The sequence below is a fragment of the Coloeus monedula genome, assembly GCF_965178545.1.
Source record: "Coloeus monedula genome assembly, chromosome: 39".
NCBI classification, from domain to species: domain Eukaryota; kingdom Metazoa; phylum Chordata; class Aves; order Passeriformes; family Corvidae; genus Coloeus; species Coloeus monedula.
Window position 1 is genome coordinate 1,229,468 of NC_138819.1, and position 18,006 is coordinate 1,247,473.

The 18,006-nt window shown below is 55.6% G+C and overlaps 1 protein-coding gene across 1 annotated transcript in view; it reads left to right on the forward strand.

Annotated features, from left to right (window-relative positions):
- Positions 1–18,006, forward strand: part of SART1 (spliceosome associated factor 1, recruiter of U4/U6.U5 tri-snRNP) — a 48,715-nt gene that overhangs the window by 4,221 nt on the left and 26,488 nt on the right. Inside the window, exons 4-9 of the mRNA XM_082300323.1 lie at positions 1,485–1,611; positions 2,723–2,828; positions 3,649–3,726; positions 7,682–7,781; positions 13,008–13,147; positions 16,432–16,629. Coding sequence (XP_082156449.1) covers positions 1,485–1,611; positions 2,723–2,828; positions 3,649–3,726; positions 7,682–7,781; positions 13,008–13,147; positions 16,432–16,629 — 749 coding nt within the window. The remainder of the gene's footprint in view (positions 1–1,484; positions 1,612–2,722; positions 2,829–3,648; positions 3,727–7,681; positions 7,782–13,007; positions 13,148–16,431; positions 16,630–18,006) is intronic.

The following is an 18,006-nucleotide window of genomic DNA, read 5'->3' on the forward strand; positions in this document are numbered from 1 at the left end:
TGCCCAGTGCCGATTTCAGGGTGGATTTTGGGGCCGTTTTGGGGTTGATTTTGGGGTGCCCAGGGCTGATTTTGGGGCCGGTTTGGGGCTGATTTCGGGGCCGTTTTTGGGCTGATTTCGGGGCCGTTTTTGGGCTGATTTCGGGGCCGTTTTTGGGCTGATTTCGGGGCCGTTTTGGGGCTGATTTTGGGGCCGTTTTTGGGGCTGATTTTGGGGCCGTTTTTGGGCTGATTTTGGGGCCGTTTTTGGGCTGATTTCGGGGCCGTTTTTGGGCTGATTTCGGGGCCGTTTTTGGGCTGATTTCGGGGCCGTTTTTGGGGCTGATTTTGGGGCCGTTTTGGGGCTGATTTGGGGCCGTTTTTGGGCTGATTTCGGGGCCGGTTTGCGGCTGATTTCGAGGCCGTTTTTGGGGCTGATTTTGGGGGCCGTTTTGGGGCTGACTTTGGGCCGGTTTGGGGCTGATTTTGGGGTGCCCAGTGCCGATTTCAGGGTGGATTTTGGGGCCGTTTTGGGGTTGATTTTGGGGTGCCCAGGGCCGATTTCAGGGTGGATTTTGGGGCCGGTTTTGGGCTGATTTTGGGGTGCCCAGGGCTGATTTCGGGGCCGGTTTGGGGCTGATTTCGGGGCTGATTTCGGGGCTGTTTTTGGGGCTGATTTTGGGGCCGGTTTGGGGCTGATTTCGGGGCCGTTTTTGGGCTGACTTTAGGGCAGGTTTGGGTCTGATTTTGGGGCTGATTTTGGGGCCGGTTTGGGGCTGATTTTGGGGCCGTTTTTGGGCTGATTTTGGGGCTGTTTTTGGGCCGATTTTGGGGCCGGTTTGGAGCTGATTTTGGGGTGCCCAGTGCCGATTTCAGGGTGGATTTCGGGGCCGTTTTGGGGCTGATTTCGGGGCCGGTTTTTGGGGCTGATTTCGGGGCCGGTTTTTGGGGCTGATTTCGGGGCCGGTTTTTGGGGCTGATTTTGGGGCCGTTTTGGGGCTGATTTTGGGGTGCCCAGTGCCGATTTCAGGGTGGATTTTGGGGCCGTTTTTGGGCTGACTTTGGGGCCGGTTTTTGGGCTGATTTCGGGGCCGGTTTTTGGGCTGATTTCGGGGCCGGTTTTTGGGCTGATTTTGGGGCCGGTTTTTGGGCTGATTTTGGGGCCGTTTTTGGGCTGATTTTGGGGCCGTTTTAGGGTGGATTTTGGGGCCGTTTTTGGGCTGATTTTGGGCCGGTTTGGGGCTGATTTTGGGGTGCCCAGTGCCGATTTCGGGGCTGATTTTGGGGCCGTTTTGGAGCTGATTTTGGGGTGCCCAGTGCCGATTTCAGGGTGGATTTTGGGGCTGATTTCTGGGCTGTTTTGGGCCGATTTCGGGGCCGTTTTGGGGCCGATTTTGGGGCCGTTTTGGGGCTGATTTGGGGCCGTTTTTGGGCTGATTTTGGGGCCGTTTTGGGCTGATTTTGGGGCCGTTTTGGGGCTGATTTTGGGGCGTTCCCCCGAGGCAGAGGCGGGCACCAAGGAGGACCCGGTGGCGGCCGAGGTGATCAATCCGCTGGCGCTGCGGCAGCGCGAGGAGATCCGCGAGAAGCTGGCGGCGGCCAAGGAGAAACGGCTGCTGAACCAGAAACTGGGGTACGGGGGGCTGGGAGGGGTTTGGGGGGGCTGGGAGGGGCTTTGGGGGGGCTGGGAGGGGCTCTGGGGGGGCTGGGAGGGGCTTTGGGGGGGCTGGGAGGGGTTCTGGGGGGGCTGGGAGGGGCTTTGGGGGGGCTGGGAGGGGTTTGGGGGGGCTGGGAGGGGATTTGGGGGGGCTGGGAGGGGGTTTGGGGGGGCTGGGAGGGGGTTTGGGGGGGCTGGGAGGGGTTCTGGGGGGGCTGGGAGGGGGTTTGGGGGGGCTGGGAGGGGTTCTGGGGGGGCTGGGAGGGGTTTGGGGGGGCTGGGAGGGGTTTGGGGGGGCTGGGAGGGGGTTTGGGGGGGCTGGGGAGGGGTTTGGGGGGGCTGGGAGGGGTTCTGGGGGGGTTTGGGGGGGGATGGGAGGGGGTTTTGGGGGATTTGGGGGGCTGTGGAGGGACTTTGGGGGGATGGGGAGGGGCTGTGAGAGGGTTTGGAGGGGCTGGGGAGGGGTTTTGGGGGCAGTTGAAGGGATTTTGGGGCGTTTGGGGGGCTGGAGAGGGGCTTTGGGGGATTTGGGGGGATGGGGAGAGGCTTGGGGGGGTTTTGGGGGCCTGAGGAAGGGATTTGGGAGATTTGGGGGGGCTGGGGAGGGGTTTTGGGGGGAATTTTGGGGGATTTGGAGGGAATTTGGAGAGGCTGGGGAGGGGTTTGGGGGGCACTGGGGGGGTTTGGGGGATTTTGGGGGGCACTGGGGGGGTTTGGGGGATTTTGGGGGGATTTTGGGGGGGTTGGGAAGGTTCTGGGGGGGATTTTGGGGGGGTTTAGGGGGGCAGGAAGGGATTTCAGAGCCCTCAGAGTGGATTTGGAGGCGCAGGGAAGATTTTGGGGGCAGTTCTGAGATTATTTTTGGGACGATTTGAGGTTTTTTGGGGCTGACTCGGAGCTCTAGGAGAGATTTTTTTTAAGCAACCGCCAAAGATTTCGGGGCAAAAACTCCAAAATCCGGGAGAGAATTTTTGCCAGCGCCGCGAAAATTCGGGATTTTCTGGGAAACAAAAGCTCAGGAAGGATTTGGGGTGGTTCAAAGGTGATTTAAAGAACCCCAAAATGTCCTTTTTTCACCCCAAAACAGGAAGGTGAAGACGCTGGGGGAGGAGGAGCCCTGGCTGGACGACGCGGCCGCCTGGATCGAGCGCAGCCGAGCGCTGCAGAGGGAGAAGGAACTGGCGGAAAAAAGGGTGGGAAAGGACCCCCAAAATCCCAGGAAAAGCCCCAAATCCCAGGAAACCCCAACCAGCCCCAACCCCCCCCCGATTTCCCTCCAAAACCAGCGATTTTTTACCCATTTTTGAGGATTTTCCAGCCGTCATTCGGATTTTTTGGGCGTTTTTCCCATCGGGATTTTGATTTTTTTTTAGGGGATTTTGGGGATTTTTCTCACCTGAAATTCTGGTTTTGCTTCGGATTTTGGGAATTTGTGGCGGTGCCGGAAAGTTTGGGGTGGAATTGAAGGGTTTTGGTGGGAAATTCCTTAAAATTGAAGGTTTTGGGGGTTAGATTTGTTTTTGGAAAGGTGTTTTGGGTTAAAATGGAGAATTTTGAGGTGAAAATTCTCGTTTTGTCCTGAATTTTGGGGATTTTGAGAGGCAGTGTGGTTTTTAGGGATTTTTTGGGGGAATTTTCCTAAAAAACGACACTTTGAGGCTTTAAACTCCTTATTTTTGAACGCGTTTTTTCCCGTTTTACACCAAAACGACAAATTTTGCTTTTCAAACCCCAATCCCACCTCAAATTTAGAGAATTTGATCTCTCCCAAGACCAAAATTGATTTTGAGGCGCATCCCCCTCAAAAATTCCTGCCCAAACCCCCCAATTTGGGAGCACCCCCTTTTTATTTCAGCCCCTTTTTTAACCAAAATCGAGGTTTTTCAGCTCCTTTTGCCCCCCTGAGGAATTCCCAGCTCCCGGGGTTTTTTGGGGGCGGCGCTGGGGGGGTCCCTGGGGGGGTCCCAGTCCTCCCAGTGCCCCCCAAACTGGTGTAACTGGGGGCATTTGCAGGCCAAGCTGCTGGAGGAGATGGACCAGGAGTTCGGGGTCAGCCCCTTGGTGGAGGAGGAGTTCCAGCGGCGCCGGCGGGTGAGGGAGGCTCGACCGAAAGTGGCCAAATTCACCCCAAAATGGATGGAAATTGAGGAAAATTCACCCCAAAATGGACCGAAATTGGGGAAAATTCACCCAAAATGGACCGAAATTGGTGGAAATTCACCCCAAAATGGATGGAAATTGGCGAAAATTCACCCCAAGTGGACCAAAATGGACTGAAATTGGGGAAAATTCACCCCAAGTGGACCAAAATGGACCAAAGTTGGCGAAAATTCACCCCAAAATGGACCAGAATGGACTGAAATTGGCAAAAATTCACCCAAATTGGACTGAAATGGACTGAAATTGGGGAAAATTCACCCAAATTGGACTGAAATGGACTGAAATTGGGGGAAATTCACCCAAAGTGGACCAAAATGGACTGAAGTTGGTGAAAATTCACCCAGAATTGGACTAAAATTGGGGAAAATTCACCCTAAATTGGACCAAAATGGACTGAAACTGGTGAAAATTCACCCAAATTGGACCAAAATGGACTGGAATTGGTGAAAATTCACCCCAAAATGGCCTGAAATTGGGGAAAATTCACCCAAAATTGGACCAAAATGGACTGAAATTGGCGAAAATTCACTCCAAAATGGATGGAAATTGGGGAAAAGTCACCCCAAAATGGACCAGAATGGACTGAAATTGGTGAAAATTCACCCAAATTGGACCAGAATGGACTGAAATTGGCGAAAATTCACCCCAAAATGGACCAAAATTGGTGAAAATTCACCCAAAATTGGCCTGAAATTGGTGAAAGTTCACCCAAAATTGGCCCGAAATTGGCGAAAATTCACCCAAATTGGCCCGAAATGGTCCAAAATTGGCGAAAGTTCACCCCAAAATGGACCGAAATTGGGGAAAATTCACCCCAATAGGACTGAAATTGGTGAAAATTCACCCCAAAATGGACCGAAATTGGCGAAAATTCACCCCAATTGGACCGAAATTGGCGAAAATTCACCCCAAAATGGACCGAAATTGGGGAAAATTCACCCAAAGTGGACCGAAATTGGGGAAAATTCACCCCAAAATGGACCAAAATTGGCGAAAATTCACCCAAATTGGTCCAGAATGGACTGAAGTTGGTGAAAATTCACCCAGAATTGGACTAAAATTGGGGAAAATTCACCCTAAATTGGACCAAAATGGACTGAAATTGGTGAAAATTCACCCAAATTGGACCGAAATGGACTGAAATTGGTGAAAATTCACCCAAATTGGACCGAAATGGACTGAAATTGGTGAAAATTCACCCCAAAATGGCCTGAAATTGGCGAAAATTCACCCAAATTGGTCCAGAATGGACTGAAATTGGTGAAAATTCACCCAAATTGGACTGAAATGGACTGAAATTGGGGGAAATTCACCCCAAAATGGACCAAAATGGACTGAAATTGGTGAAAATTCACCCAAATTGGACCGAAATGGACTGAAATTGGTGAAAATTCACCCCAAAATGGCCTGAAATTGGGGAAAATTCACCCAAATTGGTCCAGAATGGACTGAAATTGGTGAAAATTCACCCAAATTGGACTGAAATGGACTGAAATTGGGGGAAATTCACCCCAAAATGGCCTGAAATTGGGGAAAATTCACCCAAAATTGGACCAAAATGGACTGAAATTGGCAAAAATTCACCCAAATTGGACTGAAATGGACTGAAATTGGCGAAAATTCACCCCAAAATGGACCGAAATTGGCCAAAATTCACCCAAAATTGGCCTGAAATTGGTGAAAAGTTCACCCCAAATTGGCCCGAAATTGGCGAAAGTTCACCCAAATTGGCCCAAAATGGTCCAAAATTGGTGAAAATTCACCCCAAAATGGACCAAAATTGGTGGAAATTCACCCCAAAATGGACCAAAATTGGTGAAAATTCACCCCAAAATGGACCAAAGTTGGCAAAAATTCACCCCAAAATGGACCAGAATGGACTGAAATTGGCAAAAATTCACCCAAATTGGACTGAAATGGACTGAAATTGGGGGAAATTCACCCCAAAATGGATCGAAATTGGTAAAAATTCACCCAAATTGGATCAGAATGGACTGAAATTGGCAAAAATTCACCCCAAAATGGACCAAAATTGGTGAAAATTCACCCAAAATTGGCACAAAATGGACCAAAATTGGCGAAAATTCACCCAAAATTGGCCTGAAATTGGCGAAAGTTCACCCAAATTGGCCTGAAATTGGTGAAAATTCACCCAAATTGGTCCAGAATGGACTGAAATTGGTGAAAATTCACCCCGAAATGGACCAAAATTGGCGAAAATTCACCCCAAAATGGACTGAAATTGGTGAAAATTCACCCCAAAATGGACCAAAATTGGCCAAAATTTGCCCCAAATTGGCCTGAAATGCACCAAAATTAGCAAAAATTGACCTAAAACTGGTCAATTTGAGCCCAAAATGGACCAAAATTGGTGAATATTCACCCCAAAGTGGCCAAATTCACCCCAAAATGGACCAAAATTGGTGAAAGTTGACCCAAAATTAACCCAAAATTGACCAGATCACCCAAAATTGGCCCAAAACGACCTAAAATTAACCCAAAACGTCCCAAAGTTGACCTGAAATTGACCCAAAATTGACCCCAAATGTCCCAAAGTTACCTAAAATTGACCCAAAATGCCCCAAAGTTTTCCCAAAATGGACCCAAATTGACCCAAATCACCTGAAACGACCCCAAATGTCCCAAAATGGCCCAAAATTTTCCCAAATTTTACCCAAATCACCCAAAATTGACCCAAAATGACCCGAAATTGACCCGAATCACCTAAAAAAGGCCAAAAATGTCCCAAATCTTTCCCAAAATGGCCCCAAACATCCCAAAATTGGCTTAGAGTATCCCAAAATTGCCCCAAAATTGACTCCAAAAGACCCCAAATCACCCAAAACGACCCGAAATATCCCAAAATTGGCTCAGTGTCCCAAAATTTTCTCAAAGTTGACTCAAATCACCCAAAATGAGCCCAAAATGACCCGAAATTGCCCCAAATCATCCAAAATGAGCCCAAAACGTCCCAAATTTTTCCCAAAATTGACCCTAAACCTCCCAAAACGGACCCAAAATTGCCCCAAAATTTTCCCAGAAGACCCCAAATCACCCGAAACGACCCGAAATGGCCCAAAATGGCCCAAATCACCCAAAATGGGCCCAAAATTGACCCAAAATGGCCCAAAATTGGCTTAAAAGTGCCCAAAATTGACCCTAAATCTCCCAAAATTGACCCAAAATTGCCCCAAATTTTCCCAAAATGACCCAAAACGACCCCAAATTGGCTCAAAGTGTCCCAAAATTTTCCCAAAGTTCACTCAAATCACCCGAAATTGACCCAAAAATGACCCAAAAATGACCCGAAATTGCCCCAAATCATCCAAAATGAGCCCAAAACGTCCCAAAATTTTCCTAAAATTGACTCTAAACCTCCCAAAATTGCCCCAAAATTGCCCCAAAATTTTCCCAGAAGACCCCAAATCACCCGAAACGACCCGAAATGGCCCAAAATGGCCCAAATCACCCAAAATTGGCTCAAAATCGACCCAAAATTGACCCAAAAATAACCCGAAATTGCCCCCAAATCATCCAAAATGAGCCCAAAACATCCCAAATTTTTCCCCAAATTGACCCTAAACCTCCCAAAACGGACCCAAAATTGCCCCAAAATTTTCCCAGAAGACCCCAAATCACCCGAAACGACCCGAAACGACCCGAAATGGCCCAAATCACCCAAAATTGGCTCAAAATCGACCCAAAATTGACCCCAAAATGACCCGAAATTGCCCCCAAATCATCCAAAATGAGCCCAAAACGTCCCAAATTTTTCCCCAAATTGACCCTAAACCTCCCAAAAATTGCCCCAAAATTTTCCCAGAAGACCCCAAATGACCCGAAATGTCCCAAAATCAGCGGAAATGAGCCCAAATTTCGCCCCCAGGAGCGTTACAGCGCCCGGGACCTGCAGGGGCTGACGGTGGAGCACGACCCGGCCTCGATCCCCGAGGGCCAGAGCCTGGTGCTGACCCTCAAGGACAGGGGTCAGTCATACTGGGGATACTGGGATGTACTGGGATGGACTGGGAGGGACTGGGAGGGAGCCTGGTGCTGACCCTCAAGGACAGGGGTCAGTCATACTGGGGATACTGGGATATACTGGGAGGGACTGGGATGTACTGGGAGGGACTGGGAGAGAGCCTGGTGCTGACCCTCAAGGACAGGGGTCAGTCATACTGGGGATACTGGGATATACTGGGATGGACTGGGAGGGACTGGGAGAGAGCCTGGTGCTGACCCTCAAGGACAGGGGTCAGTCATACTGGGATGGACTGGGATATACTGGGAGGGACTGGGAGGGACTGGGAGAGAGCCTGGTGCTGACCCTCAAGGACAGGGGTCAGTCTGGGATATACTGGGATGTACTGGGAGGGACTGGGAGAGGACCTGGTGCTGACCCTCAAGGACAGGGGTCAGTCATACTGGGATGGACTGGGATGTACTGGGAGGGACTGGGAGGGACTGGGAGAGAGCCTGGTGCTGACCCTCAAGGACAGGGGTCAGTCATACTGGGGATACTGGGATATACTGGGAGGGACTGGGAGGGACTGGGAGAGAGCCTGGTGCTGACCCTCAAGGACAGGGGTCAGTCATACTGGGGATACTGGGATGTACTGGGAGGGACTGGGAGAGACTGGGAGGGACTGGGAGAGAGCCTGGTGCTGACCCTCAAGGACAGGGGTCAGTCTGGGAGGGACTGGGATGTACTGGGAGGGACTGGGATGTACTGGGAGGGACTGGGAGAGACTGGGAGGGACTGGGAGAGAGCCTGGTGCTGACCCTCAAGGACAGGGGTCAGTCATACTGGGGTGTACTGGGATATACTGGGAGGGACTGGGAGAGAGCCTGGTGCTGACCCTCAAGGACAGGGGTCAGTCATACTGGGGATACTGGGATATACTGGGATGGACTGGGAGGGACTGGGAGGGACTGGGAGAGAGCCTGGTGCTGACCCTCAAGGACAGGGGTCAGTCATACTGGGGTGTACTGGGATATACTGGGAGGGACTGGGAGGGACTGGGAGAGGACCTGGTGCTGACCCTCAAGGACAGGGGTCAGTCATACTGGGGATACTGGGATGGACTGGGAGGGACTGGGATGGACTGGGAGGGACTGGGAGAGGACCTGGTGCTGACCCTCAAGGACAGGGGTCAGTCATACTGGGATGGACTGGGATATACTGGGATGTACTGGGAGGGACTGGGATGTACTGGGGGGCACAGGGGGACCTGGCTGTCCCTGAGGCACTCGGGGTGTTGGGTGCCCCCTCCTTGTGCTGGGTGTCCCCTCACTGTCCCCGTGTCCGTGTGTCCCTCCCCGTGTCCGTGTGTCCCTCCCCGTGTCCGTGTGTCCATCCCCGTGTCCGTGTGTCCCTCCCCGTGTCCGTGTGTCCATCCCCGTGTCTGTGTGTCCCTCCCCATGTCCGTGTGTCCCTCCCCGTGTCCGTGTGTCCCTCCCCGTGTCCGTGTGTCCCTCCCCGTGTCCGTGTGTCCCTCCCCATGTCCGTGTCCCCGTGTCCGTGTGTCCCCGTGTCCCCGTGTCCGTGTGTCCATCCCCGTGTCCGTGTGTCCCCGTGTCCCCGTGTCCGTGTGTCCCCGTGTCCCTGTGTCCGTGTGTCCGTGTGTCTGTGTTCTGTCCCCGTGTCCGTGTGTCCGTGTGTCCATCCCCGTGTCCGTGTGTCCATCCCCGTGTCTGTGTGTCCCTCCCCGTGTCTGTGTGTCCCTCCCCGTGTCCGTGTGTCCGTCCCCGTGTCCGTGTGTCCCTCCCCGTGTCCGTGTGTCCATCCCCGTGTCCGTGTGTCCGTCCCCGTGTCCGTGTGTCCCTCCCCGTGTCCGTGTGTCCCTCCCCGTGTCCGTGTGTCCGTCCCCGTGTCCGTGTGTCCGTCCCCGTGTCCGTGTGTCCCTCCCCGTGTCCGTGTGTCCGTCCCCGTGTCCGTGTGTCCATCCCCGTGTCCGTGTGTCCATCCCCGTGTCCGTGTGTCCATCCCCGTGTCCGTCTGTCCCTCCCCGTGTCCGTGTGTCCCTCCCCATGTCCGTGTCCCCGTGTCCGTGTGTCCATCCCCGTGTCCGTGTGTCCATCCCCGTGTCCGTGTGTCCATCCCCGTGTCCGTGTGTCCCCGTGTCCCCGTGTCCGTGTGTCCCCGTGTCCCTGTGTCCGTGTGTCCGTGTGTCCGTGTTCTGTCCCCGTGTCCGTGTGTCCGTGTGTCCATCCCCGTGTCCGTGTGTCCGTGTGTCCATCCCCGTGTCCGTGTGTCCGTGTGTCCATCCCCGTGTCCGTGTCCCCGTGTCCGTGTGTCCGTGTGTCCATCCCCGTGTCCGTGTGTCCCTCCCCGTGTCCGTGTGTCCCCCCCCGTGTCCGTGTGTCCCCCCCCGTGTCCGTGTGTCCCTCCCCGTGTCCCCGTGTCCGTGTGTCCCTCCCCGTGTCCGTGTGTCCCCCCCCGTGTCCGTGTGTCCCTCCCCGTGTCCGTGTGTCCATCCCCGTGTCCGTGTGTCCCTCCCCGTGTCCGTGTGTCCCTCCCCGTGTCCGTGTGTCCCCCCCCGTGTCCGTGTGTCCCTCCCCGTGTCCGTGTGTCCATCCCCGTGTCCGTGTGTCCCTCCCCGTGTCCGTGTGTCCCTCCCCGTGTCCGTGTGTCCCTCCCCGTGTCCGTGTGTCCATCCCCGTGTCCGTGTGTCCCTCCCCGTGTCCGTGTGTCCGTCCCCGTGTCCGTGTGTCCCTCCCCGTGTCCGTGTGTCCCTCCCCGTGTCCGTGTGTCCATCCCCGTGTTCTGTCCGTGTGTCCCTCCCCGTGTCCGTGTGTCCCTCCCCGTGTCCGTGTGTCCGTGTGTCCCTCCCCGTGTCCGTGTGTCCCTCCCCGTGTCCGTGTTCTGTCCCCGTGTCCGTGTGTCCCTCCCCGTGTCCGTGTGTCCCTCCCCGTGTCCGTGTGTCCCTCCCCGTGTCCATGTGTCCATCCCCGTGTCCCCGTGTCCGTCCCCATGTCCGTGTGTCCGTCCCCGTGTCCGTGTGTCCATCCCCGTGTCCGTGTGTCCATCCCCGTGTTCTGTCCGTGTGTCCCTCCCCGTGTCCGTGTGTCCCTCCCCGTGTCCGTGTGTCCGTGTGTCCCTCCCCGTGTCCGTGTGTCCCTCCCCGTGTCCGTGTTCTGTCCCCGTGTCCGTGTGTCCCTCCCCGTGTCCGTGTGTCCCTCCCCGTGTCCGTGTGTCCATCCCCGTGTCCGTGTGTCCCTCCCCGTGTCCGTGTGTCCCTCCCCGTGTCCGTGTGTCCATCCCCGTGTCCGTGTGTCCCTCCCCGTGTCCGTGTGTCCCTCCCCGTGTCCGTGTGTCCCTCCCCGTGTCCGTGTGTCCATCCCCGTGTCCGTGTGTCCGTCCCCGTGTCCGTGTTCTGTCCGTGTGTCCGTCCCCGTGTCCGTGTGTCCCTCCCCGTGTCCGTGTGTCCCTCCCCGTGTCCGTGTGTCCCTCCCCGTGTCCGTGTTCCGTCCCCGTGTCCGTGTGTCCGTCCCCGTGTCCGTGTGTCCATCCCCGTGTCCGTGTGTCCCTCCCCGTGTCCGTGTGTCCCTCCCCGTGTCCGTGTGTCCGTCCCCGTGTCCGTGTGTCCATCCCCGTGTCCGTGTGTCCATCCCCGTGTCCGTGTGTCCATCCCCGTGTCCGTCTGTCCCTCCCCGTGTCCGTGTGTCCCTCCCCATGTCCGTGTCCCCGTGTCCGTGTGTCCATCCCCGTGTCCGTGTGTCCATCCCCGTGTCCGTGTGTCCATCCCCGTGTCCGTGTGTCCCCGTGTCCCCGTGTCCGTGTGTCCCCGTGTCCCTGTGTCCGTGTGTCCGTGTGTCCGTGTTCTGTCCCCGTGTCCGTGTGTCCGTGTGTCCATCCCCGTGTCCGTGTGTCCGTGTGTCCATCCCCGTGTCCGTGTCCCCGTGTCCGTGTGTCCGTGTGTCCATCCCCGTGTCCGTGTGTCCCTCCCCGTGTCCGTGTGTCCCCCCCCGTGTCCGTGTGTCCCCCCCCGTGTCCGTGTGTCCCCCCCCGTGTCCGTGTGTCCCTCCCCGTGTCCCCGTGTCCGTGTGTCCCTCCCCGTGTCCGTGTGTCCCCCCCCGTGTCCGTGTGTCCCTCCCCGTGTCCGTGTGTCCATCCCCGTGTCCGTGTGTCCCTCCCCGTGTCCGTGTGTCCCTCCCCGTGTCCGTGTGTCCCCCCCCGTGTCCGTGTGTCCCTCCCCGTGTCCGTGTGTCCATCCCCGTGTCCGTGTGTCCCTCCCCGTGTCCGTGTGTCCCTCCCCGTGTCCGTGTGTCCCTCCCCGTGTCCGTGTGTCCCTCCCCGTGTCCGTGTGTCCCTCCCCGTGTCCGTGTGTCCGTCCCCGTGTCCGTGTGTCCCTCCCCGTGTCCGTGTGTCCCTCCCCGTGTCCGTGTGTCCCTCCCCGTGTCCGTGTGTCCATCCCCGTGTCCGTGTGTCCATCCCCGTGTTCTGTCCGTGTGTCCCTCCCCGTGTCCGTGTGTCCCTCCCCGTGTCCGTGTGTCCGTGTGTCCCTCCCCGTGTCCGTGTGTCCCTCCCCGTGTCCGTGTTCTGTCCCCGTGTCCGTGTGTCCCTCCCCGTGTCCGTGTGTCCCTCCCCGTGTCCGTGTGTCCCTCCCCGTGTCCATGTGTCCATCCCCGTGTCCCCGTGTCCGTCCCCATGTCCGTGTGTCCGTCCCCGTGTCCGTGTGTCCCTCCCCGTGTCCGTGTGTCCATCCCCGTGTCCGTGTGTCCATCCCCGTGTTCTGTCCGTGTGTCCCTCCCCGTGTCCGTGTGTCCCTCCCCGTGTCCGTGTGTCCGTGTGTCCCTCCCCGTGTCCGTGTGTCCCTCCCCGTGTCCGTGTTCTGTCCCCGTGTCCGTGTGTCCCTCCCCGTGTCCGTGTGTCCCTCCCCGTGTCCGTGTGTCCATCCCCGTGTCCGTGTGTCCCTCCCCGTGTCCGTGTGTCCCTCCCCGTGTCCGTGTGTCCATCCCCGTGTCCGTGTGTCCCTCCCCGTGTCCGTGTGTCCCTCCCCGTGTCCGTGTGTCCCTCCCCGTGTCCGTGTGTCCATCCCCGTGTCCGTGTGTCCGTCCCCGTGTCCGTGTTCTGTCCGTGTGTCCGTCCCCGTGTCCGTGTGTCCCTCCCCGTGTCCGTGTGTCCCTCCCCGTGTCCGTGTGTCCCTCCCCGTGTCCGTGTTCCGTCCCCGTGTCCGTGTGTCCGTCCCCGTGTCCGTGTGTCCCCTCAGGGGTGCTGGAGCCGGGCCAGGACGTGCTGGAGCAGGTGGCGCTGGCGGCGGCGGCGCGGGCGCGGGAGGAGCAGGAGCTGCGGCGCCGGCGGCCGCCCTACGACCCCTACGGGGAGCAGGAGCCCGGGCCCGCCCCGCAGGTACCGCTAGCGCGACATAGCGCGACCTATCGCGACATAGCGTGACCTATCGGGGCATATCGGGGCATATCGGGGCATATCACGACTTCTATCGCGACATATCGGGACATATCGGGGCGTATCGGGACATATCACGACTTCTATCGCGACCTATCGTGACATATCGCGACCTATCGCGACTTCTATCGCGACCTATCGTGACCTATCGCGACCTATCGGGACATATCGGGACATATCGGGACATATCGGGGCATATCGCGACATATCGGGACATATCAGGACATATCGCGACATATTGGGACATATCGCGACTTCTATCGCGACCTATCGGGGCATATCACGACTTCTATCACGACCTATCGTGACATATCGCGACCTATCACGACTTCTATCGCGACCTATCACGACTTCTATAGCGACCTATCGTGACACATCGCGACCTATCGCGACTTCTATCGCGACGTATCGTGGCGTATCACAGCGTATCGCGACGTATCGTGACTTCCATCGCGACGTATCGCGACATACTGCGACATACCACGACTTCCATCGCGACGTATCGCGACATAGCACAGCGTATCACGGCGTATCGTGACTTCCATCGCGACGTATCACGACATATCGCGACTTGTATCGCGATGTATCGTGACTTCTATCGCAACGTATCGCGATATATCGCAACATATCACAACATATCACGACGTATCACGACATATCACGACATATCACAACATACCGCGACTTGTATCGCGACGTATCGCGGCGTATCGTGACTTCTATCGCAACGTATTGTGATGTATCGCGATATATCATGGCGTATCGTGAATTCTATCGTGACGTATCGTGGCATATCGCGACGTATCACGACGTATCGCGGCGCATCGTGATTTCTATCGCGACGTATCGTGGCGTATCACGATGTATCGCAGCGTATCGCGACTTCTATCGCGACATATCGTGACGTATCGTGACTTCCATCGCGACATATCGCGATGTATCACAGCGTATCGTGACTTCTATCGCGACATATTGTGATGCATCGTGACTTCTATCGCGACGTATCGCGGCTCATCGTGATTTCTATCACGACGTATCGCGACATATCGTGACGTATCGTGGCATATCGCGACGTATCGCGACTTCCATCGCGACGTATCATGGCGTATCGCGATGTATCGTGGCGTATCAGGATTTCTATCGCGACATATCGTGACATATCGTGACGTATGACGATGTATCGCAGCTCATCGTGATTTCTATCGCGACGTATCGTGACCTCCATCGCGACGTATCGCAGCGTATCGCAACTTCTATCGCGATATATTGTGACACATCGTGACTTCTATCGCGACGTATCGCAGCTCATCATGATTTCTATCGCGACATATCGTGACTTCCATCGCGACGTATCGTAGCGTATCGCGACGTATCATGGCGTATCGCGACTTCTATCGCGACATATCGTGACGTATCGTGAATTCTATCGTGACGTATCACGACGTATCGCGGCGCATCGTGATTTCTGTCATGACGTATCGCGGCGTATCGCGATGTATCACAGCATATCGCGACTTCTATCGCGACATATCGTGACGTATCGTGACTTCCATCGCAACGTATCGTAGCGTATCGCGACGTATCGTGACTTCTATCGCAACGTATCGCGACGTATCGTGACTTCTATCACGAGGTATCGTGACGTAGCACGGCATATCACGATTCCTATCGCGACATATTGCGACTTGTATCGCGGCGTATCGTGACTTCTATCGCGACGTATTGTAGCATATCGTGAATTCTATCGCGACATATCGTGACATATCGCGACGTATGACGCATCGTGATTTCTATCGCGACATATCGCGATATATCACAGCGTATCGCGACTTCTATCGCGACATATCGCGGCGTATCGTGACTTCTATCGTGGCGTATCGCGACGTATCGCGACGTATCACAGCGTATCGCGACGTATCATGGCGTATCGTGACTTCTATCGCGACATATCGTGACATATCGTGACGTATGACGATGTATCGCAGCTCATCGTGATTTCTATCGCGACATATCGTGACTTCCATCGCGACGTATCGCAGCGTATCGCGATGTATCATGGCGTATCGCGACTTCTATCGCGACATATCGTGAATTCTATCGTGACGTATCGTGGCGTATTGCAATGTATCACAGCGTATCGCGACTTCTATCGCGACATATCGTGACGTATCGTGACTTCCATCGCGACGTATCATGGCGTATCGTGACTTCTATCGCAACGTATCGCGATATATCGCAACATATCACAACACATCACGACACACCGTGACATCTATCACGACGTATCGCGACGTATCGTGACTTCTATCACGAGGTATCGTGATGTAGCACGGCATATCACGATTCCTATCGCGACATATTGCGACTTGTATCGCGGCGTATCGTGACTTCTATCGCGACGTATTGTAGCATATCGTGAATTCTATCGCGACATATCGTGACATATCGCGACGTATGACGACGTATCGCGGCGCATCGTGATTTCTATCGCGACGTATCGCGATGTATCACAGCGTATCATGACTTCTATCGCGACGTATCGCAGCGTATCGCGACATATCGTGACATATCGTGACTTCTATCGCAACATATCGCGACGTATCGTGACTTCCATCGCAACGTATCGCGGTGTATCGCGACGTATCGTAGCGTATCGTGACTTCTATCGCGGCATATCGCGATATATCGTGGCATATCGTGACTTCTATCGCGATGTATCGTAGCGTATCGCGACGTATCATGGCGTATCATGACTTCTATTGCAGCGTATCGTGACGTATCGTGGCATATCGCGATATATCACGGCATATCGCGATATATCACAGCATATCGTGATTTCTATCGTGGCGTATCGCGACGTATCGTGGCATATCGCGATATATCACGGCATATCGCGACGTATCGTAGCGTATCGCGACGTATCGCGGCGTATCGTGACTTCTATCACGACGTATCGCGACATATCGTGACTTCCATCGCGACATATCGCGACATATCGCGACATATCGCGACGTATCGTGATTTCTATCGCGATATATCATGGCATATCGCGACGTATCGCGGCATATCGCGACGTATCGCGGCATATCGCGACGTATCGTGATTTGTATCGCGATGTATAGTGGCATATCGCGACATATCGTGGCATATCGTGACATATCGCGGCATATCGCGACGTATCGTGATTTCTATCGCGACATATCACGACATATCGCGCTCTATCGCAGGCCCCGAAGGCGCCCTCGCTGCTGGCCCAGTACGACGAGCCGGCCCCGCGCCCCTCGTTCCGCCTGGGCCCGGGGGGGACTCAGGACGTGGGGGGGGACCCCCGGCCCGGGCCCCTCCCCCCCCCCGGCCCCGCCCCCCAGAGCCTGGAGCTGCCCCTCCCCCGCCTGGCCCCGGAGTACCTGACCCCGGAGGAGATGGTGAGGGGGGGGATTTGGGGGGATTTGGGGGGATTTTGGGGTCGTTGGGGTGGATTTTGGGGGGATTTGGGAGGAATTTTGGGGTCTCGGGTGGATTTTGGGGGGGGTTGGGGTGGTTTTGGGGGGATTTTGGGGTTCTTGGGGCAGATTTGGGGGGATTTTGGGGGAGGTTTGGGGGGATTTTTGGGGGGATTCGGGGTCATTGGGGTGGATTTGGGGGAATTTTGGGGGGATTTGGGGCCATTGGGGTGGATTTGGGGGAATTTTGGGGGGATTTTGGGATCCTTGGGGGAATTTTTGCGGGGATTTGGGGTCATTGGGGTGGATTTGGGGGAATTTTGGGGGGATTCGGGGTCATTGGGGTGGATTTGGGGGACTTCTGGGGGAATTTTGGGGTCCTTGGGGGAATTTTTGCGGGGATTTGGGGTCATTGGGGTGGATTTGGGAGAATTTTGGGGGAATTTTGGGGTCCTTGGGGCGGGGTTGGGGGGGTGGGGGGGGATTTTGGGATCCTTGGGGGAATTGGGGGGGGATTCGGGGTCATTGGGGTGGATTTGGGGGAATTTTGGGGGGATTCGGGGTCATTGGGGTGGATTTGGGGGAATTTTGGGGGGATTCGGGGTCATTGGGGTGGATTTGGGGGAATTTTGGGGGGATTTTGGGGTCCTTGGGGCAGATTTGGGGGGGTTGGGGGGGAATTTTGGGATCCTTGGGGGAATTTTTGCGGGGATTTGGGGTCATTGGGGTGGATTTGGGAGAATTTTGGGGGAATTTTGGGGTCCTTGGGGCGGGGTTGGGGGGGTTGGGGGGGGATTTTGGGATCCTTGGGGGAATTGGGGGGGGATTTGGGGTCATTGGGGTGGATTTGGGGGAATTTTGGGGGAATTTTGGGGTCCTTGGGGTGGGGTTGGGGGGGTTGGGGGGGGATTTTGGGATCCTTGGGGGAATTGGGGGGGGATTTGGGGTCATTGGGGTGGATTTGGGGGAATTTTGGGGGAATTCGGGGTCATTGGGGCAGATTTGGGGGGGTTTTGGGGGATTTTGGGATCCTTGGGGGAATTGGGGGGGGATTTGGGGTCATTGGGGTGGATTTGGGGGAATTTTGGGGGGATTCGGGGTCATTGGGGTGGATTTGGGGGAATTTTGGGGGAATTTTGGGGTCCTTGGGGCGGGGTTGGGGGGGTTGGGGGGGGATTTTGGGATCCTTAGGGGGAATTTGGGGAGGTTTGGGGGAATTTGGGGTCATTGGGGCAGATTTGGAAGGGATTTTTGGGTCACTGGGGCAGATTTGGGGGATTTGGGGGGGATTTTGGGATCCTTGGGGGGAATTGGGGGGAGTTTGGGGGGATTTTGGGGGAATTCAGAGTCATTGGGGCA